General features: G+C 48.8%; 1 protein-coding gene across 1 annotated transcript in view; it reads left to right on the top strand.

The window, feature by feature from the left end:
- The window catches only part of LOC145361085 (uncharacterized), a 266,002-nt gene extending 251,070 nt beyond the window's left edge, over positions 1-14,932 (top strand). Inside the window, exons 58-67 of the mRNA XM_080216669.1 lie at positions 2,361-2,414; positions 3,566-3,673; positions 5,208-5,261; positions 5,461-5,496; positions 5,583-5,636; positions 6,617-6,866; positions 8,212-8,324; positions 10,605-10,673; positions 12,362-12,595; positions 14,648-14,932. Coding sequence (XP_080072795.1) covers positions 2,361-2,414; positions 3,566-3,673; positions 5,208-5,261; positions 5,461-5,496; positions 5,583-5,636; positions 6,617-6,866; positions 8,212-8,324; positions 10,605-10,673; positions 12,362-12,595; positions 14,648-14,794 — 1,119 coding nt within the window. The 3' untranslated portion in view covers positions 14,795-14,932. The remainder of the gene's footprint in view (positions 1-2,360; positions 2,415-3,565; positions 3,674-5,207; positions 5,262-5,460; positions 5,497-5,582; positions 5,637-6,616; positions 6,867-8,211; positions 8,325-10,604; positions 10,674-12,361; positions 12,596-14,647) is intronic.
- Positions 14,933-23,287: the final 8,355 nt, after the last annotated feature.

Genomic DNA, 23,287 nt, shown 5'->3' with positions numbered 1-23,287 from the left:
CCCCCCCTTTATCTTGAGGCTGTGCCCCCTAGTTCTACTGTCTTTTTTGAGCGGGAAGAGTCTCTCCACCTCTATCCTATCCATCCCATTCATCATCTTATACGTCTCAATGAGATCTCCTCTCATTCTTCTAAACTCTAACGAGTACAAGCCCAGTTTATTCAGCCTCTCCTCATAGCTCAACCCCCTCAACTCCGGTATCAGCCTAGTAAACCTCCTCTGCACTCCCTCCAAGGCCAAAATATCCTTGCGCAGGTGTGGCGCCCAAAACTGCACACAGTACTCCAGCTGAGGCCTCACCAATGCCCTATACAGCTGCAGCAAGACCTCCCTACTTTTATATTCAATCCCCCTCGCTATGAAGGCCAGCATCCCATTCGCCTTCCTGACCACCTGCTGCACCTGCAGGCTGGGTTTTTGCGACTCATGCACAAGGACCCCGAGGTCCCTCTGCACCGTCGCCTGCTGCAGTTTTTCGCCACGTAAGTAATAGTCCTTCCTACCATTCTTCCTACCAAAGTGGACCACCTCACACTTGCCAACATTAAATTCCATTTGCCATTTCCTGGCCCATTCGCCCAGCCTATCTAGATCCTTCTGCAGACTCTCCACACCCTCCGCACAATTTGCCTTTCCCCCAATTTTGGTGTCATCAGCAAATTTCGACACCCTGCACTCGGTTCCCTCCTCCAGATCATCTATATAAATGGTAAAAAGCTGAGGCCCCAGCACCGACCCCTGGGGCACCCCACTAGTCACCAACCGCCAATCCGAATAGCACCCATTGACCCCCACTCTCTGCCTCCTATTTGACAACCAATCCTCTAATTTACAATGTTGAATTTTATGTTTTCTGGCCTCCCTTTTCCACTCTGAATTTTAGAGATGGATGCAGTTGGAATGAGAACGCCCCTTCCACATTGTGTAAGCAGGAACCCTGCCTGGGCTGAGGTTTTGAGTCTTTACCTAGAGGTTGTTAAATCTGATAATACACACTCCCAGCTGCCCCAGAGAAAAATGCCTCCTGTTCTTGCATAGATTCACAGATATTATAGAAACATTGAAAATAGGAACAGGAGGAGGCCATTCAGCCCTTTGAGCCTGCTCCACCATTCATTACGATCATGGCTGATCGTCCAATTCAATAGCCTGATCCCACCTTCTGCCCCATTCCCCATATTCTTCGAACTCTTTCACCCCAAATGCTTTGTCTAACCCCTTATTGAAACCATGCGACACAGTGGCACAGTGATTAGCACTGCCGCCTCACAGCGCCAGGGACCCAGGTTCGTGTCTGTGTGGAGTCTGCATGTTCTCCCCGTGTCTGCGTGGGTTTCATCTGGATGCTCCGGTTTCCTCCCACAGTCCAAAGATGTGCTGGTTAGGTTGATTGGCCATGATAAATTGACCCTAGTGTCAGGGGGATTAGCAGGGTAAATATGTGGGGGTTATGGGTAATAGGGTCTGGGTAGGATTGTGATCAGTGCAGACTCGATGGGCCAAATGGTCTCCTTCTTCACTGTAGGGATTTTTTAATTCTATGATGCAATGTTTTGGCCTCAACTGCTTTATGAGATAGTGAGTTCCACTCTTTGGATGAAGAAATTTCTCCTCACCTCTGTCCTAAATGGTCTACCTCAAATCCTCAGACTGTGACCCCTGGTTCTGGACACTCCCACTAATGGAAACATCCTCCCTGCACCTACCCTCTCTAATCCTGTTAGAATTTTATAAGTCTCAATGAGATCCCCCATCATTCTTCTAAACTCCAGTGAATACAATGCCAGCCAACTCAGTCTCTCCTTATACGTCAGTCCCGCCATCCCAGGAATCAGCCTGGTAAACCTTCTGTGCATTCCCTCCAGAGCAAGAACATCCTTCCTCAGATAAGGTGACCCAAACTACACACAATATTCCAGGTATAGCCTCAGTAACACCCTGTACAATTGCATCAAATATTGTCTGATTCTCATAGGAGATGCGGAGACTTCTATGGAGGGTGAGCCCAGTAACTGCTGATAGCCACAGCCAAGAGGGTTTATACGTTCCATAAAACCTACAGAAACGAAATGAAATGCAACCTCTCTCTCCCCACCATCCAGACAATGAGTATCATGTGAGCAGCTACTGGGATTAGGAGATGACAGGAGGTGTGTGTGTGTGTGTGTGTGTGTGTGTGTGTGTGTGTGTGTGTGTGTGTGTGTGTGTGTGTGTGTGTGTGTGTTTGTGTCAGTGGGTGGGGGGGGGGGACAGTGGTCATCAGTGTGTGTGTGTGTGTGTGATGTGGGAGTAGTCAATGTGTGTATATAACACTCCTTGTCTTTAAGGCTTGTAACCGTCTGTTTTCTGGTGTTGTGTAGGGCCCTCCCGGAATGCCTGGCCTTAAGGGTGTTCAAGGATTAAAAGGTGATAAGGTAGGTGATTCCGATCTGTGGGAGAGATAGTGTGCCAGTGATGGGAGCCTCACTTTGATAACTATCATTGGAGTGGGGGGTAATCACTTTCTCTCAAGCCTCTGGAATCCAATCCCCATTTACGCCCAACTCAATTCAATCATCTGTAGTGGTGATGATACAGACACACAGACCAAGACACACGCACACACACACACATGTACATCCACACATGCATGCACTTAACACACACACAGGCATAGGCATGCATGGTGAAAGGCACAGGCGTGCAGACACATTCAGGCAGACAGATACACATGAGGAAGTTCACACCCACTTACATATACGTGCTGTAAAAACACACAGGCACACACACGCACAGATACGTGTGGAAATACACAGTTGCACACACACACAAACAGGCACGTATGTGGAAATACATAGGTGCACTCACACAGACATGTATGTGGAAATACACAGCGCACACGCTCGCACAAACACATAGGTATGCACATAGAAATACATAAGACACGCTCATGCACACAGATAACATGCATGTGAAAATACACAGGCTGTCACATGCAGACAGACACATATATGGGGAAATACACAGGTTCACATGACACTAATTTAGTAGTAAAGGATTTGAAAAGTAACTCAAATAATATGATATAAGTTAGTAATGTGGCGGGAAACTATTTGTGTGCTTTGTTTCAATTTTTCGCAGTGTTATTTGCATCTGGGGATATTTTTACTCTGGACCCAGACTGAATCTTGTGTAGGTACCCAGTGCTGGGTGCAAATGGTGCCAGGACTAAATAATCACTGAACCAATCTCACAAATGTCAGAGTATTGAGTGAACGGGTGAAACCTTTCCCACGTCGGTCATGGTTCAAAGGGGACTCGCTCCTTTTTCCCTCTCTGGTTTAGGAGTGACTGTTGTCCTTTGTACAATACGACCTGGATTTACGATTCCAAAGCTCCGGAACTCAGACTGAGGGGGATGAGAAGCTGTGCTTCCCTGGACTGGACGGCCAACCCTTCAGAGGGTCCACGTGATTGAATGGGAATCACATTGAGCTCCCAGGTGTTTGGGATGACACAGTCTAACCAGTGGTGGAAAAGTTATTTATTCTCCTGTCATTCTTTGCCTGTGTTTTTTTTGACCTAGGGCCATGTTGGAATAATAGGCTTGATCGGGCCACCCGGTGAAATGGGCGAGAAGGGAGATCGAGGCCTTCCTGGAATCCAAGGAGTGCAAGGCCCCAAGGGGGATATTGTGAGTCGCACGGTTGATTACAAGTCATGATTTTGGTCCATGGCAGCAAACTTCACAGTGAGGGCAAGGTTCCTCATTGCCTCTGGGGCAGCACAGTGGTTAACACTGCTGTCTCACAGAGCCAGGGACCCGGGTTCGATTCCGGCTTGGGTCACTGGTCTGCGCAGAGTCTGCACATTAAACTTACCGCCATTTTACAACAACGGCCCCGCACTGTTACTAAGACTGGATCTGAGTTTCACATTTGATGAACTTGATTTCAATTCCACCAGCTGCCATAGTGGGATTTGAACCCGTGTTCCCAGAATGTAACTCTGGGCCTCTGAATTGTGAACGCAGCGATGATACCTCAAAGTCACTGTCTTGCTCCCCCAGCATGTTTTACACGCTCATGAGGATGTGCTGTGGTATCTAAGGATGTTGTCTTGACGTGTTCTATTCACACATAATATCCATGGTATGCCTCAAGAGAAGGAGGGAGTTGAGCAGTTCAAGTCTTCGACAAGTGATGTGAAGTGCAATAGCATTCCAAAATGTCATTGAGATTCCCAGTCAGCTCTCAGTACGTCATTGTCAACAAGTTGTCCCACAAATTCCCACGGATGTTAGTACCTCCTCCTGTGATGTGGGTCGGAATTATTCAGGCCGATTCCTGAGATGGCAGGTCTGTCACACAAGGAAAGACTAAGTGGGTGAGGTTATATTCGGATCAGGGGCAGCACGGTGGCACAGTGGTCAGCACTGCTGCCTCTCAGCGCCAGGGACCCGGGTTCGCTTCCCGGCTTGGTTCAGTGTCTGTATGGAGCTTGCAAGATCCCCCCGTGTTGGCGTGGGTTTCCTCTGGGTGCTCTGGTTTCCTCCCACAGTACAAAGGTGTGCTGGTTAGGCTGACTGGCCATAGAAAATCAGGCACTAATAGGGTAAACACATGAGGTTAGGGGGTAGGTGGGATTGTGGTCGGTATAGGCTCCTCCTGCACTGTAGGGTTTCTATATTCATTGGAGTTTAGAAGAGTGAGAGGGGTTCTCATAGAGACTTATAAAGTTCTAACAGGGTTAGACAGGGTGGATTCAGAAAGAATGTTCCCGGTGGTGGGGGAGTCCAGAACTAGGGGCCATAGTTTGGGGATAAGGGGTAAACCTTTTAGAACTGAGGTGAGGAGAAATGTCTTCACCCAGAGGGTGGTGAATGTGTGGAATTCACTCCCACAGAAAGTAGTTGAGGCCAAAACATTGCCTGAGTTCAAGAAGAAATTAGATATCGCTCTTGGGGCTAAAAGGATCAAAGGATATGGGGGGAAAGGGGGATCAGGATATTGAATTTGATGATCAACCATGATCACAATGAATGGCGGAGCAGGCTCGAAGGGCCGAATGGCTTCTAGCTTCTATGTTTGACTTTGAATGCAGCTGGGATTCTCTGATCCTGCTGCAGTGAATGGGGATTTGGCTGAGTACCAAAGGGGGCGTACGGGATCAGAGAATCCTGGCCATCACTGAGAACTTAATGCCCTTTAATTTTGTCTCCATTGTAGGGTCTTCCAGGCATCGCTGGTCCCATAGGCCCACCCGGATCTCCCGGTTTACCGGTAAGTAGAGAGCATGTTTTTCTCAGTGGAGGTGGCTTCGGTTGGTCTCTAGTGGTGTTTTCCACTTTCCCTTTGAAATGCGGGTCACGAACAAGCAGCTGTCTCATTGGGGCCTACACCTCTGCCCAGAACCTGGGAAGATCTGGCTAATTGTTGACTAAAATCTGTCGTATTTACACTCCCTTTCTTTTTGCCTTAGGGTCAACAGGGCTCGAAAGGTTCCAAGGGTTCAGAAGTAAGTATCTTCAGCGATGATGGGACTTTGTGCATCATGGAGGCTGATTAAACAAACTGAACACTGTGTGGTCTCTTCCCTTGCAGGGACCGATTGGCTTCAAGGGTGATGATGGACCCCCTGGCCCTCCTGGTCCTCCTGTAAGTTCTCATTCCAACTTTGCTTCTCATTGACAGGGCAGCGAGGGCCGTGGGAAGTTAACTGGGCTCTGCTACCATTCTCGTGAATCACTCCAGCACCCTCTCCTTCCTAATTCTGCTGCCCAGAATTGAGGCCGAACCAGTTTTTAATAGAGATTCACTCTGGTGGCGCAGTGGTTAGCACCGCTGTCTCACAGAACCAGGGACAACAGTTCAATTCTGGCCTCTGGTCTCTCTATGTTTGGAGTTTGCAGATTCTCCCCGTGTCTGCGTGGGTTTCTTCAGGGTGCTCTGGTTTCCTCCCACACTCCGCAGATGTGCGGGTTAAGTGTATTGGTCAGACTAATTTGCCCCTTAGTGTTCAAAGGTGTATAGGTTCAGTGGATTAGCCAGGTTAAATTCTCCCTCAGTGTACCCGAACGGTGCCGGAGTGTGTGGCAACTCGGGGATTTTCACAGTAACTTCATTGCAGTGTTAACGTAAGCCTACTTGTGACACTAATAAATAAACTTTAAATTACCCCTTAATGTCCACAAATGTGCAGGTTAGGTGGATTGGCCACGCTAAATTGCCCCTTAGTGTCCGAAGATGTGCAGGTTAGGAGGATTGGCCATGATAAATCACACCTTAGTAGAGGAATTAAAATGTGGGGTTAAGGGGATAGGGCCTGGGTGGGATTGTTGTCGGTGCAAACTCGATGGGCCAAAAGGCCTCCTTCTGCACTGTTTGATGATATGAATCTTCATACTCTCTTTGTTTCATGTCCCTATCAATAAAGCCTAGGAAACTATCAGTCCTCTCAAGTGCTTTGTACTACCCCCCTCAGTTATTTGTGTACATTTACCCCCAGGTCTTTCTGCTCCTGAACCCCTCTAAGAATTATATCCTTCATTTCATTTTGCCTCTCCTCATCTCTCGACAAGATGCCTGTCTTTCCTCTGTGTTAACCGCCTCCTGCCTTGTGTCCGTGTCCCAAACAGGGCCCCCCACCTGAGATCATACAACCGCTGCCAATATACAGGGCGAAGACCAGGAGACACGCAGAGTCCGAACAGGCCGATGATGCCGGCGGGAATCTCTTCGACTACGCGGAAGGAATGGAGGAGATCTTCGGGGCTCTGTCCTCGCTGAAAGACGAGGTGGAGCAGATGCGACGTCCCGTGGGCACGCAGAGCAACCCTGGGCGCACCTGCAAGGAGCTCAAGATTTGCCACCCGCACTTCAAAGACGGTAAGGTTTTGGTAGCACCGCTCTTGGATCTCCTCCAGGTTTTGGGTAACAACAGAGAAGGAGCCTCCCAACTTTGTCCCTGATGTGATTCCTTCCTGTCCCATCGCTTTCTCCAGCCCCTCCCCTGAAGGGCATTGCCTGACGCTGAGATGTAATCACCTTTGATTTGGTTTGGTTTGGTTTGATGATTTAGAGTCACAGGCCGGAATTTTGCCGGCTCCTCACCCTGGAATCAGATCAGGCAAGACTCACAGAACCTGCATTGGCTTTGAGCGGGATTTTACAAGTCTCACCCGAGGGTGGTCGTAAAATCCCAGCCATGGAGTCTCAGAGGTTTACAGCCTTGGAAACAGGCCCTTCGGCCCAACTTGTCCATGCTGCTCAGTGCTTGCCGCTAAGCAAGTCCGAATTGCCCATGTTGGCCCATATCCCTCTATACCCATCGTACCCATGTAACTATCTAAATGCTTTTTAAAAAAACAAAATTGTACCCACCTCTGGGTACTACCTCTGGCAGCTTGTTCCAGACACTCACCACCCTCTGTTTGAAAATATTGCCCCTCTAAACCTTTTCATATCTCTCCCCTCTCACCTTAAACCTATGCCTTCTAGTTTTAGACTGCACTAACTTAATGAAAAGATATTGACTATCTATCTTATCTGTGCCCCTCATTATTTTATAGACCTCTTTAAGATCATCCCTAAGCCCCCTGTGCTCCAGAGAAAAAAGGCCCAGCCTATCCAGCCTCTCTTTATAACTCAAACCATCAAGTCCCGGTAGCATTCAGATTTTACAGAATGTGGGCGTCACTAGCTAGGCCCAGGGTTTATTGCCCGTCCCTAATTACCCTTGAGAAGGTGGGGAAGTGGGGGGGGGCGTGGTGAGCTGCCACCTTAAATCGCTGCAGTCCCTGCGATGTAGGTACACCCACAGTGCTGATAGAGAGGCAGTGCCAGGATTTTGACCCAATGATAGCGAAGGAGCTGCCAATATATTTCCAAGTCAGGGTGGTGAGTGGCTCGAAGGGGGACCTGCAGGTGGTGGCACCCCTATGTATCTGCTACCCTTGTCCTTCTCAGGGCCAGTAGCAGTCACGATGGTGGTTCAGAGGGGCTTTGGTGAGTTGCTTCTTGAGGATGGTACAGACTGCTGCCACTGTGCGTCAGTGGTGGAGGGAGTGAATGTTGGCGATGGTAGGTGGGATTCCAGTCCGCAAAGATTTTGTGTATGTGGATCCCCTCCCCAAAAGGCCTCACTGCGTGAATCCCATTTAAAACCGTACCACTTACCTACTTTCCAAAGACGTTACTCGGACATTAAAAGTCGCCTGTTGTTCTCTCCCAGGTGAATACTGGATCGACCCCAATCAAGGTTGCGCCAAGGATTCCTTCAAGGTTTTCTGTAACTTCACTGCCGGCGGAGAGACCTGTATCTTCCCAGACAAGAAAACTGAAGGGGTGAGTTGAGCAAGGGATATTACACGGTACAGCGATGTCGGAATAACGGAGCACTGCGCACAATTTAATGCCAGCCTCAGTGTTCACAGCCTCTCATTACTCACTCACTCGTCCCACTAATGCTAGTCATGCCCTTGCTCTTCACCTTCTCCCTCATTGGTCCTCGCCTTCCTACCTTGATCATTTCCACGCGTTAAGGGAAAGAAAGCACCTGCGTTTATGTGACACTTAATCTCGTGCTTGAAGTGTTGGCCATTAATCTATTAGTGTTTGAACCATGTTCAGTTGGGGCTTTAAAAAAATTTACAGCGCAGAAAGGCAATGCCAACTGGTCCCTCATCTGTGTCTGTGCTTCAAGGGGAGCCTCTCCCCATCCTCCTTCGCCTCACCCCCTCAGCGTATGAGTTTACATCATAGCAATTGAGTTTAAACATTGGCAAGTCATGTTGCAGCTTTATGGAACCTTAGTTAGGCCGCACTTGGAATATTGTGTTCAATTCTAATCGCCACACTACCAAGAAGGCTTTGGAGAGGGTGCAGAAAAGATTTATCAGGATGTAGCCTGGTCTGGAGGGCATTAGCTATGAGGAGAGGTTGGAGAAACTTGGTTTGTTCTCACTGAAACGACAGAGGTTGAGGGGTGATCTGATAGAAGTCTACAAGATTATGAGAGGGGGTGGATAGTCAGAAGCTTTTTCCCAGGCTGAAAGAGTTAGTTAGTATGAGGCACGGGTTTAAGGTGCGAGGAGCAAGGTTTAAAGGAGATGTACAAGGCAGATTTTTTTACTCTCAGATTAGTGGGTGTCTGGAACTCGCTGCTGGGGAGGTAGTGGATGTGGATACAGTAGTGACTTTTAAGGGGCAACTTGATAAATATATGAATAGGATGGGAATGGAGGGATACGGTCCTTGGAAGGGTAGGGGGTTTTAGTTCAGTCGGACAGCATGGTCGGTGCAGGCTTGGAGGGCCGAAGGGCCTGTTCCTGTGCTGTAATTTTCTTTTGTTCTTTATATCCTTCCTCCTGCTCCTCCTCTCCTTCGAGTGTTTGTCCAGCTTCCCTTAAAGTTTAGTGTTCACGTCACAAGTAAGGCTTACATTAACACTGCAATGAAATTACTGTGAAAATCCATAGTCCCCACACTCTGGCACCTGTTCAGGTACACTGAGGGAGAATTTAGCACGGCCAATGCACCCTAACCAGCACGTCTTTCAGAAAGTTGGGGGGAAACTGGAAACCCACACAGACACGGGGAGAATGTGCAAACATCACACAGGTAGTGACCCAAACTAGGAGCTGAACCCGCATCCCTGGGGCTGTGAGGCAGCGGTGCTAACCACTGTGCCACCCCTAGGAATGCTGTCTTCCATGAAAATTGGAAGGGTTCTCAATGCGGAGTCAGAATATTCCTGAAGATTTGCACTGGGGAATAGTAAAGGGAGCGGAGAGTGGGGTATGCCTCTTGTACCTATCCCTGCCCTCGGAGTGCTTGTTGGGAACTTTGAGAAGCTAAGTGTCAACGCCTTCCTTTCTTGAGTCCTTGGCATTCCTTCTGCCACCTTTAACAGCTCCAGGTTAATGGTGTGAGTGTTTTAATGTAAGTTTTTCTTGAAATACAGTTTGTGACAACAAAACTGTGAATCATTGTCGGTGTGACTGCCTTGGAGACCAAACTGCATTAGTTTACCATTCACGCCTTCTGTTCTCTCTATGGGCTGCCATTAGCAGCCTTTCCCCTTGTTTCTGTGGCTATGACCCATCTTTCATTCCTGCAGTATAAATATCTCCCACTTTCTGTGCCTTTTAGCTTTGACAAAGGGTCATCTGGACTCGAAACATCACCTCTTTTCTTTCCTTACAGATGCTGCCAGACCTGCTGAAATTTTCCAGCATTTTCTCTTTTGGTTTCAGATTCCAGCATCCGCAGTAATTTGCATTTATCCTTTGTAGTTACTTGCAGAGCAGGAGCCCATACCAAGCTGTGATACAACCAGAAAGAATGCTTTCTATGGTGCATCTGTAAAAGTTGGTGAGATTTGTAGCTGACGTGCCAAATTTCCTTAGTCTTCTGAGAAAGTAGAGGCATTGGTGGGGCTTTCTTAACAATAGTGTTGACATGGGGCGGGGGGGGTGGCGGACCAGGACAGGTTGTTGGTGATCTGGACACCTAAGAACTTGAAGCTCTCGACCCTTTCTACTTTGTCCCCGTTGATGTAGACAGGGGCACGTTCTCCACTACGCTTCCTGAAGTCGATGACAATCTCCTTTGTTTGTCTTCCAGGTTAAAGTTTCTTCTTGGCAAAGGGATAAACCTGGGACATGGTATAGCAAGTTCAAACGAGGCAAGCAGGTAAGATCTCCTGGAATGAGCAATATATCAACATGCGTCACATGAACAAAAGATGGAGAATTATCAGACAAGAGGGACATCACAAGCTGGTTTTTATTCATGAGCTGTGTTGCAAAAGATGAGATGAATGTGTGTTATCGTGCACAGTGCTTCTCACAGTACGCACATCACATTAAGTGTCACCCATAGCTGGGTTGGTAGCTCTGGAATCATAGAGGTTTACAGCATGGAAACAATACCTTTGGCCAATGTGTCCATGCCGCCCTGAAGCTAGTCCCAACTGCCTGCATTTGGCCCATATCCCTCTATACCCGTCATACTCATGTAACTGTCTAAATGCTTTTTAAATGACAAAATTGTACCTGTCTCTACTACTACCTCTGGCAGCTCGTTCCAGACACTCACCGTCCTCTGTGTGAAAGAATTGACCCTTTTGTATCTCTCCCCTCTCATCTTCAACCTATGCCCTCTAGTTTTAGACTCCCCTACCTTTGGGAAAAGATATTGACTATCTAGCTGATCTGTTCCCCTCATTATTTTATAGACCTCTATAAGATCAGCCCTCAGTCTTTTCTGCTCCAGAGAAAAGAATCCCAGTCTATCCAGCCTCTCCTTATAATTCAAATACTCAAGTCCCAGTAGCATCCTAGTAAATCTTTTCTGCTCTCTTTCTAGTTTAATAATATCCTTTCTATAATAGGGTGACCCTCTTGCCTCCTGGCAGTGGGTTCAAGTCCCACTCCGGAGACTTGCGGACAGAAATCTCGGCTGAGCCTCTGCGTGCAGCACCAAGCGAGTGCTGCAACTTTGGGTGGCACCATCATTCAGATAAGATGATAAAACACAGCCCCTCATTGTCTGCCCCCTCAGGGGGGCAGCAGAGGCAGTATTGAAGATCAACGAAGTATCTCCCCATGTTTGCCCCACGGGTGGCAGAGTGGTTAGCACTGCTGCCTCACAGCACCAGGGTCCAGGGTTTTTTTTCATAGAATCCCTACAGTGCAGAAGGAGGCCATACGACCCATCGAGTCTGCACCAACCACAATCCCACCCAGACCTTATCCCCATAACCTTACTTACTTACCCTACCAACCCCCTGACACTAAGGGGCAGTTTGGCATGGCCAATCCAACTAACCTGCACATTTTTGGACACTAAGGGGCAATTTAGCACGGCCAATCCACCTAACCTGCACATCTTTGGACATTAATGGGCAATTTAGCATGGCCAATCCACCTAACCTGCACATTTTTGGGCTGTGAGAGAAAACCAGAGCATCCGGAGGAAACCCACACAGACACAGGGAGAATGTGCCGACTCTACGCAGAGCTGGGAATTGAACCCAGCTCCCTGGTGCTATGAGGCTGCAGTATGCCACCATGTCGCCCTTGGGTCACTGTCTGGAGTTTGCACTTCTCCCCGTGTCTGTGTGGGTTTCCTCCGACAGTCCAAAGATGCCCAAAAGTTAGGTGGATTGGCCGTGGCAAAAGTACAGGGATATGGGGCATATAAGTTTTATTTTGGAGAGTCAGTGCTGACTCAATGGGGCAAATGGCCTTCTACACTTCTACAGGGATTCTATGTTTCCTTTCTGTCTGACTGGACAGTGAATGATCTCACTCCCTGGCCCGATCTTTGCCTCACCACTTTATTTTCACGTGCTGTCTGTTTCTTGTCTTTCCCCCCAGCTAATGTACACGGATTCTGACGGCAACCCCGTCCATGTGGTACAGATGACCTTCCTGCGTCTTCTGAGCGCCACAGCCCGTCAGAGGTTCATCTACAACTGCCAGCAGTCCATCGCCTGGTACGACTCTGTCACCAAAAGCTACCAGAAGGCCTTGCGGTTCCTTGGAGCCAATGGCGAGGAGCTGTCCTACACCAAGACACCGTACATCAGTGCCATCTATGATGGCTGCAAGGTAAAAGGAAACAGTTCTTATCATTGGGGGTCACAGGAAGTGTGTGATTGGGGGTGGGGGGCGGATGGGAGGGGATGGAAGATGGAGAGACGTGGAAGGAGGCGGGGTGTGTGTGTGGAGAGAGGGAGCGGGTGGGGGAAGGCGGATGAGGGAAGGGGGATGTGGGGGTGGTAGGTGGAGAGGGGGGGTGGGAGGGACAGCGGGGGGATGGGCGAGCAGATTGGGGGAGGAAGATGTGGGGGTGGTGGGAGGAGGGGGGACAGTGGGGAGGATGGGGGATGGAGTGGGGGGGGGAGGTGGGATTGGGGAGAATGGGGACCAGGAATGGGGTGGGGAGAGGAGGGTGGGGAGGGGGATGGGATGGGGGGAGGTGGAGTGGGTGTGGGAAGAGGAGGATGGGGGAGAATAGGGTGGGAGGAGGTAGTAGGGGGAGGGGGTCCTGAGGAGCCCCTTGTGCCTATGTTCAGGGCTTAACCTAGACACTGTGTTCCTACAGTGTTATACCATCCTGGACTGGCACTCTGCAGTGACTTCAATCAGGCCATTGATGTCGGCCTACTGGAGTATGAGCTCCCTGATTAAGGAGTCAATTGATGGGCCAATCAGGGAGTCTTTTCCTTGTATTTGACCAGGAGTGTCAGTTCCTCTGGCGCTCGCGAAGGTAGACTGCTGACTGCGAGCACTCTGTGTACTACTGGTGAAGGGACTGCTGCCTCTGAAGACTTATTACAGAGTCCCAATGCAGTACTGAGGAAGTGCTGCACTGTTAGAGGTGTCATCATTCAGATCAAACATTAGACCAGGTCTATCTACCTTCTAGGGGGAGGTTAAAGGCATTGTTGGAGGGGAGTTCTCCCTTGTGTCCTGGTCAATATTTAACCCTTAGTTAACGTTACCAGAACAGTGTACCTGGTTGTTAACCACATTGCTGTTTGCACCTCCTGGTTGTCTCCCCGTGTTGCCTACATTGTAAGAATTACCACATTTCAGAAGTATTTCATTGGTTGTAAGAGGCTTTGCGACATGGCCAAGCTTGTAAAAGGTGCTACAGAAATGCAAGACTTTCGCTCTCCTTGATTCCAGTGGGTTGTTGTAAAGCCCAATCTGGTTCACTCATGCCCCTTTAGGGAAGGAAATCTGCCATCTTTACCCAGTCTGGCCTACATGTGACTCCAGAGCCACAGCAATGTGGTTGACTCTCAACTGCCCTCTGAGTGAGCCATTCAGTTCAAGGGGTAATTAGGTCTGGGCAACAAATGCTGGCCTTGCCAATAATGCCCACATCCCCGGATAGACTGAGGAAAAATAAATTCAAGAGAAGGTAGCTTGCAGTAGAGATTCAGGGGATGCAGATTTGAGTTGAGGAAGAAGATATATAAAACTGTGTTTAGGTCCAAAATAAAAAGACCATTTGCCAGCAATGGGTAGATTGCACCCCCCCTGCACCCTCTCACCTCCCCCCACACTATCTCACACCTTTCTGCACCCAAGGTTGGATGTTCCACTAGATCTCAGTTGAAAAACGCACACATCTCTTTGATGCAGCGAGGAGGAGAAGTGTGTGCGAAAGCCATAAGATCGACTGCACCGCGGGACAGCACGGCAGCACTGCTGCCTCACAGCACCAGGGACCTGGGTTCGATTCCCGGCATGGGTCACTGTCTGTGCGGAGACTGCACATTCTTCCTGTGTCTGCATGGGTTTCCTCCGGGTGCTCCAACAGTTCCTCCCACAGTCCAAAGATGTGCTGGTTAGGGTGGATTGGCCATACCAAATTGCTCCTTAGCATCCAAAGATGTGTAGGTTGGGTGGATTGGCCATGCCAAATTGCTCCTTAGTGTCCAAAGATGTGTAGGTTGGGTGGATTGGCCATGCTAAATTGACCCTAGCGTCAGGAGGACTAGCTAGGATCAGTGCATAGAGTTACGGGGATAGGACCTGCGTGGGATTGTGGTTGGTGCAGGCTCGATGGGCCGAATGGCCTCCTTCTGCACTGTAGGGATTCAACGATTCTCTCCGCTTGACGTCGCTTTGCGCTTCTGACTCTTGCAGCTGAGGAAGGGTTCCGATCGGACAGTGCTGGAGATTGACTCACCGCGGGTTGTCGACCTGCCCATCAAGGACATCGCTGTGACTGACTTTGGTGAACACCAACAGAAGTTTGGCTTTGAGGTTGGCCCTGTCTGTTTCAGCAGCTAAGCCTCGGAAAACAGAACTGCTTGTCCGACTATCTCCCCCCACCAACCCCGTCTCTCTTTCTCCCTCCCTTTTTTTTGTAATGCAAAATGCACATTGTTTTTTTGTATTTCATTTTGTCTCTATTAATCATGCTGCAGATGGGTGTGTGTTTTTTTTTGTTTTATTGTGTGTTAAGGACAATAAGTAATTCCTGCCCTTGTGGGGCCAAAGTCTTATGACCTATTGAAGAGGCCAAATCTGTGTGGTTGTCCCTTAGGTCATTCCGAATGCCACAATTGACCCAGGGTGATGGTAGATAGCTGGGAAGTCTTCTACCAGTATCTCTCGATCTCTGTAGAGGGCTTGTGCACCAAACCTTCCCCCTTCGGCAAGTGCCCTTTCTCTGGAAGGATCCAACATGTCACCTGGTTCTTAGCAGGTGGAGAGTCGCTTAGGCCAAGAAATTGTGTTAAAAGCTGGTCCCCTGGACACTAATCTTCTCACGCTATTGAAACTGAGAACACCGGTCATTTGGCTCGCTGTAGGCCACGTTTTATTCAAAAGAAAGAAACCTGAAACTATGTTGTGAACACAAGAAAATTGACTACCTCCTACCCTCCCCCTGCTCCCCTCAACCTGTTAAGTTCTAACAGCACTCTCCCCTGTTGCATTGTCCTGAGCCCGACCGGCAGAGAGCATCAGATTGAGCTCGGATTCATGGATATTCCTGGCATGCTAGACGTTCCTGAGCCGCTTCTATTTGCAATGAGGATTATGGCATCCACTTCATGACACTGAGTCTACACTTCAGCTCAGCTCGAGGCTGGCGTTTACAAGACCCTCCGTCCTTCATTTCAACTCTCATTACACTGAAGATCTGCTGGTGCTAAGGAGAGAGGGTCATTGTTCCACAGATGGAATAGGGTGAAATATTCAGCCCCTAGACCTGACTCAATCCAAATCTCTGCATTTAGGCTTTTCCTACATCCCCTTGCTATTGGCCCTCGGGTTTAGCAAGTTTGCCCGTCGCCGTTTGTTGGATGAGTAGACTTTCTTCTGGTCACTAATTGGCCAAACTGGAGGAAGGTGATTGAGTGGTTGGGTGGTTAGCACCGCTGTCTCGCAGTGCCAGGGACCCAGTTCAATTCTGGCCTTGGTGACTGTCTGTGTGAAGTCTGCACATTCTCCCCATGTCTGCGTGGGGATTCCTCTGGGTGCTACTGTTTCCTCGCACACTCCAAAAATGTGCAGATTAGGTGGATTGACCATGCTAAATTGCCCCTTAGTGTCCCAAGATGTGCACGTTAGGTGGATTGACCGTGCTGAATTGCCCCTTAGTGTCCAAAGATGTGCAGGTTAGGTAGATTGACAATGGTAAATGCACAACGTTATGGAGATAGGGCAAAGAGGAGGGGCTGGGTGGGAAGCCCTTTCAGAGAGTTGGTACAGACTTGACAGGCCGAATAGCCTCTGTCTGCACTGTTGGGATCCTGCTGTTCTATGAGTGACTGTCTTCCATATGGCGTGGGCCTCACGTCCCTGTTTCAGCCCAAAGGTTGGATCCTGAAATGTATGTGAAACTGTTGTGACATTTGCTCTGTTCCATTGCAACTGGGTCATGACACCAACACCATGAAAGCCTTTGAATCTCCAAGTTTGACTAAAATTTGGGTTTTGATACCTTCCAGCATTTCCAAACCCAGCAAGTATCCCACCACATCTTGGAAACATTCTATGGAATATTTAATTGCCTTGAGGCTCACCTCACCTTACCCTGCAATGTCCAACTGACCAGGTTTGCAGGATTAGATACACGATGGCTTCGTGATATTATCACCAGACTGTTAATCCAGAAACTCAGCTAATGTCCTGAGGACCGGGGTTCGAATCCCACCACAGCAGATGGTGGAATACGAATTCCATACCAAAATCTGGAATTAAGAATCTACAGATGACCATGAAACCATTGTCGGAAAAACCCATCTGGTTCACTAATGTCCTTTACGGAAGGAAATCTGCCATCCTTACCTGGTCTGGCCTACATGGGACTCCAGAGTCACAGCAATGTGATTGAATCTTAACAGCTCTCCAAGGGCAACTAGGGATGGGCAATAAATACTGGCCCAGCCAGCAACTCCCATATCCCATGAATGAATTAAAATGCTCCCACTTTTAAGTGACCAGAGGTCCAAGTTGAGCAACAGGAGATGAAGTGATTCCTTGTAAGATCCTAGCTTGAAACAATCAACGTGTGATCTATTCCTTAACGCCACTCGGTGAAGAGTTTGTGACAATCTCGAATTCCAACAGATGTGCCTTCATCTCTTGGCTGAGCCTTCCCTCCCAACACAATACCTCTGATTAGAGAGATGAGGAGAGTATTTTTTTTTACAGAGTGTATGGTGATGGTCGGGAACCGGATCTAAGCCCTTAAGAGGCAGGGGGTAGAAAATTTGCCAGGCTCTGAAAAGGGCAAGGGGGAATGGGGTTAATTGGATGGCACTTTCGGAGGTCCAGCACAGACACAATGGGCCGAATGGCCCCTTTCTGTGCTGTATCATTCTATGAGATTGGGAGGAAATGGTGCAAAATCCCTGGGCTATGAATCCCTCTATTGTACAGAGCTTCCGTGTAACTCCAGTATGACAGTTAGATACATACAGCACAAGCTTCCAGGGCTAACCTAATTGGTAGGCAGTTGAAAAATGACCACCAGATAATTTAAGTTAGTGAATTTAAATGAGCAAGTGAATAAAATGCCATTTTTGTAAAATAAGTATTGGCTGTTCCTTGTTTGTGGCCTCCTCCCTCACGTCTGGACAATCATTTCCTCTTTGGGTTGGACCCACCATGCACACACCATCTCCCCGGGCTTTACCAACAGAGACACAGGCATCAAGGCACCCATAACAAATGTGCTTGGACCATCACTGCCCAATTGCTTGGGGCATTGAGTGCAAACGGCACATGCCATGCTAATTGGGTAGCTCCTATCAAAGAGTTGGACTTGATGGGTTGAATGGACTTCTTCCACCTGCCCCCCCCCAACCCCCGTGCTGTGTGGTTCTATCAGTTTGGAAGGAAAGTGCAAATGGTGGCAATACCCTGGGGTAAACCATCCCCCAGTTGTACGGAGCTCCTGAGCAACATCGATACGACTGGCCATCGATGCCAGTGTTCACTGGGTGCAACGCTGGACGATACTCTGTGCCAGTTGGCACTGCTGACGGGGTACAGAGGGTGGCTGGTATGAAAGAAGCAAGGAGGGCGCGCTAACGCCCTGACAGACCGGAGGTTGAAACTGTGGCCCTTCGGAGGGGGACGAGGGCCACAGATAGGCTCCTTCCACCTTCTTACCCAGTGCCTCACCTGGTACTTTCCCCTTCAGTCTGGGGGCAGTCCAAGGTGTAGCATTTCGGCTTTTCGCCCTACCATACCTGACCATGGCGAGGCTGCAATCACCTTAGGAAGCACAACTACCACTAAGAAATTGGTAGACCAAGAGCAAGTGACTATATGCGAACCATCAATGGCCTTCTTAAAGGGGCAGATGTTACCTTTCCCAAAAAAAAGACTTGGCACCTTCTCTCTCATCGCCAGGAAAATACAAATTTAATATATATATCGAGGCAAATAAAAAAACAAGGGGGTAGATTAACTTTTACAAAATTGCTACAGACCATTTCATCTTGACCCTTTATCCCACCCCCCACCCCAATTCTTCCTGCTCTCACTGTGACAGAAATGGTCCAGAATTCTCCGGCCGTTCGCGCCCCGGGGACGGAGAGTCTGGCGCTCGGCCAAGTTTCTGTTGACTCCAGCGGGAATCCGTGAAGGGCCAGAGAATTCCAGCCTTGATTCTTCTCGAACCAAACTTCGCATTGGTGCTAATCTCGACATACCAAAACTGTATTAAGACTGTGTTGCTTGACTTTATTTTGTGACAAAAAAATAATTTATGGAGTTGTGTTAATTTTTAGTTGCTGCTTGAGCTGTCGGCGTAATTTATTTCAGTTTAAGGTGCTTTTGTGTATATAAATATTTTTTGTTTTAAGAAGATTAAAAACATTTGGATTAGATTTATTAAGCCTTTGGGCAGAGGTTAAGAAATTCACATCAACTTTAGGGGTCAGTAGCCTCGGCTATCAAAATGTCAGGGACTTGGAAGCCATTTTTAGTCCAAATTCTTGACTACTTGCCCTAGATTGCCTCAGAAGAGGCTTTCCATGATGGCGCACCCGTTACGCTCCCTGCTACACCAGTTTCTGAGGTAGGGAGCTTAGGCTGGTCTGGGATTTTATTTGGCTCAGGGGAGGTGGTTAGCACTGCTGCCTCACAGCGTCAGGAATCTGGGTTCGATTCCCTGCTTGGGTCACTATCTGCGGGGAGTCTGCTCCCCGTGTCTGCGTGGGGTTTCCACTGGGTGCTCCGGTTTGCTCCCTCGATCCAAAAGACTTAGTGGTTAGGGTGCGTTGGCTGTGCTAAATTCTCCCTCAGTGTACCCGAACAGGCACCGTGGAGTGTGGCGACTAGGGGATTTTCACAGTAAACTTCATTGCAGTGTTAATGTAAGCTTACTTGTGACACTAGTAAATAAACTGAAAGTTAAACATGTGGCCTCCCCGTTTGCCACAGGCTAGGGTGAGGAAAGTTAGCCACTTCCTGATCATTATCCGGTGATTTGCACTGGCGTTGGGTCACCCTCAGTGAGCCTTAGGTCAGCGGGGGAGTCTTGGGGTCAAATGGCATGTCGGCCATCTTGGCTCACAAAATGGAGTGGAGATACTTGGGTCAGGGCCCCTGCCATCTTCTGGGATCATCTTCCAGCGAGACTTGGAGGAGGAGGATGAGAAACCCCACCTGTGACACCAAAGTACCTAATGTAAACTCTCTTTTTCAAGAGTTTTTGATGAACTAAATAGTGATGAAGTAAAAATGAACTATACCCACTGGACTCATCATTATGCTATCGAACCTCAGAGTTCTCCCTGGGATAATGAACAAGATATACAGTACAAAACAGGTCATTCACCCCATCCAATCCATGCTGGTGTTTACACTCCATTTCATCCTCTTCCTACCTTTCCTTATCTAAATCTGCCTCTGTTCCTTTCTCCCTCAAATACTTGTCCAGCTTCCTCGCAAATCTATCTGTACCATTTGCTTTGACTGCTCCCCGTGGGACCCAGTTCCACATTCTCACCGCTCTCTGGGTGAACGGGTTTCTCTCGAATTCCCTGTTGGATTTCTCGGTGACTGTCTGATATTGACGACCTCGAGATATGCTCTTCCCCACAAGAGGAAACATTCTTTCTTTTGTCCACGCCATCAAAATATACAGAAGTGAATCGTCATATAGCTCATGGGGTTAGCCAGGATGTGGGTTGGGGGGGAAAGGGGAACTCAGAGTGTCAAATGTTCCTCACCTTCCAGACTTGACTATTTTGCTGTTCACACCACCCATCTTCAGCTCATCTGAAACACTGCCTCTTGAATCCTATCCCCCCTCTCCACCGCATCACCACATCCCTCTTGTCCCCCCACACTCCCCAATCCTGAGTTACATTTATCCCTGGTTCCCCGAAGGCCTGAGAAACTAGAATTCCATTCCTAGTGTATAAATCCCTGTATCCTCTTTCCTTTCCTTATATCCCTAATCTTCTTCAACCCTCCTCTTCTATCTTCAGGTTCCTAGGCATTCCACCCCCTTCCCCCCCAACTCCAGTTTCCAGAGTCAATGGCAGCTATGAGTTAAGCTGGAATGGGCCCTAAATGCCGCAATTGCCTCCTTAAACCTCTCCGCCTCCCTGTTCCTCCCTCCCCCGCTTCTCTTCCTTTCACCTGTTTGACCAGGCTTGATGTTGCCTCCTCCTCCTCCTCCTCCTCCTCCAGCTTAGTACCTCTGAGCAGTACCTGAGAAACTAGAAGCAGGAGTAGGCCGTTCGGCCCTGCGAGCCTGCTCCGCCATTCATTTCACTCATGGCGGGAGGGAGTGGAAGCAGATACAATAGTGACTTTTAAGGGGAGTCTTGACAAATACATGAATAGGATGGGAATAGTGGGATACCACCACCACCCCCCCCCCGGAAGGATAAGGGGTTTTAGTTCAGTTGGGCAACATGTTCGGTGGAGGGCCTCTTCCTGTGCTGTAATTTTCTTTGTTCTTTGCTTTTTGGCCGATCATCAAATTCAATATCCTGATCCCCTTCCCCCATATCCCTCGATCCCTTTAGCCCCAAGAGCTATATCTAATTCCTTCTTGAAATCACGCAGCATTTTGGCCTCAACTACTTCCTGTGGGGGTGAATGCCACACATTCACCACCCTCTGGGTGAAGAAATTTCTCCTCACCTCAGTCCTAAAAGGTTTACCCCTTATCCTCAAACTCTGACCCGCTAGTTCTGGACTCCCCCACCATCGGGAACATTCTTTCTGAATCTACTCTGTCCAACCCTGTTAGAATTTTATAAATTTCAGTGAGATCCCCTCTCACTCCCCACCCGACCCCGTACGCAGAGCTCAACTGGAGATGGATGAACTGTTGTATCGAGTTGGATTTTCAAACTGTGGGGCTACTGATCTTTAGGGTTGAAGACTCTATATTGGAAGGTATTTCTACCTCTTCTCTAAGCGCTAATGTATATGTACCACCATTATAATCCTATACCACTGTATCGTATGTGGCACTCTTGAGATGGACTGCCTTGTGCCTATTCCACGTGCTCACTCCCCTGTATAGGAGGAGGGGAGAGTAGGAACGTCTTTGCATAATTCAACATGAAGCCTGATTCTTAGTTAGCGCACTTATGGGTGTTGGCATATTCTTGTATCGATTAAAACGTTGAAATAGTGATATAACCTTTCTCCCAGAGCATCACCTCGACACTTATGTATCTTCTTCAAGGGCCAAGCTAAACGAAAACAATAAGGGTGATTTGCTTGTGTATGCACTGGAGCTAGGAATGCATGGGCGTCACTGGGGTGGTGTGGGAGTGGGAGGTGGGAATTGGATCGAAAGGGTTTACGCACCCCAGGAATTCGAGGTGCGCAACCAAAATTCATTGGGCCAGATTGGAGGAAGAAAAAGATATCCTGACGTGTTGGAGGTTGTGTTGGGTCGCCTGATCTTTTTTTGTCGGGGGGGGGGGGGGGGGGGGGGGGGCGGGGGAGGTGGTTGGCAGAATATTCTACAGTTGTACCCAGAGGCTGGGAGGAGATATCGTCAGAAGGGTCCCCGGTCAACCGGTGCCTCTTGTTGGTCTTTGGGCACGGTGGGTTGGAGACCTGGGTGCTGATGTCCTCTTTGTGCGTCTTGGGTGGCAACCCCTACCCTCCCCCCCCCCCCCGCCACCAACCCCCCCAACTCCCTCCCCGCCCCCACTCCCCTCCCCCCAGTGGAACCATAGCTCCCTTCCAGAGCGAGCGACCTCTCAAGAGAAGAAAGCGCTCTGTTCCCAATTGAGCCTGACTGATGTACTTGTGACACCTTGGGCTTTAGCGTCACGGATATCCGATCTCGCCGTCCGTGGGCTCTCCGTGCCCTGCCTTCCGGTTCCTGACCTGCAGTGACCTGGTGCTAACTTTCATGAGGTGCTTTTTGATATGGGTTTACTCCCTCTGTCTGTGATATATGTTTGTACATTGAAGTGTCAAGCACTGAAAAAAAAATACAGGTTGCTTTGTTATAAGGTCTGTAAGCATATTAATGCAGTTATTAAAAAAAAAAATTTGATGTTCAGGAGAAAAAAAATATGTAAATTTAGTTACAAAATTAAAAAAAAATGCAATTGATTTTTGTCTCCGAGTTCTCAGTCTTCCTTCCGCGGACCTCATGAGATTGGCTGGAATTTTTGGCCGCTCCCAATGAAGGGGGGGAGTCTACCAGACCTGTGGAGGGTGAGCCGTGCCGAGGCTATCTGCTGGGGGTTGGCAGGAGGGGTGGGTGGGACGCTGTACACAACAGGAAATCCCATTCACCGCGGGAGTTAGTTACCTGGGGTGGAATATTTGAGTTACGGAGAGAGGTTGGGTCGGCTTGGGTTGTTTTCTCTGGAGCAGAGACAGGGTGGGGCGACCTGATCGAGGTGTTCAGGATTATGAGGGACAGAGTAGATAAAGAGCAGCTGTTCCCCTTCATTGAAGGGTCAGTCACGAGGGGGACACAAGTCAAAAGTGAGGGGTGGGAGGTTTAAGGGGGGGGATTTGAGAAAACGGCTTTTTACCCAGAGGGTGGTGAGGGTCTGGAATGCGCTGCCTGGGAGGGTGGTGGGGGCGGGATGCCTCACATCCTTTAAAAAGTACCTGGATGAGCACTTGGCACATCGGAACATTCAGGGCTATGGACCAAGTGCTGGCAAGGGAGACTGGGTGAGTAGGTCAGGGCCCTTCATGTATCGGTGCAGGCTCGATGGGCTGAAGGGCCTCTTTGGCACTGTAGTATTCTGTGACTCTGTGACTAGAAGAACCAGTGGATGTACAGGAACATGGGAAAATCAATGACAAAAAGTTCAGAGC

Source organism: Carcharhinus amblyrhynchos, chromosome 33 (genome assembly GCF_965287045.1).
Source record: "Carcharhinus amblyrhynchos chromosome 33, sCarAmb.v2.hapA, whole genome shotgun sequence".
In the NCBI taxonomy this organism is placed as follows: domain Eukaryota; kingdom Metazoa; phylum Chordata; class Chondrichthyes; order Carcharhiniformes; family Carcharhinidae; genus Carcharhinus; species Carcharhinus amblyrhynchos.
Note: the sequence above shows the minus strand (reverse complement) of the source record. Positions and strands in the feature narration are given on the sequence as shown.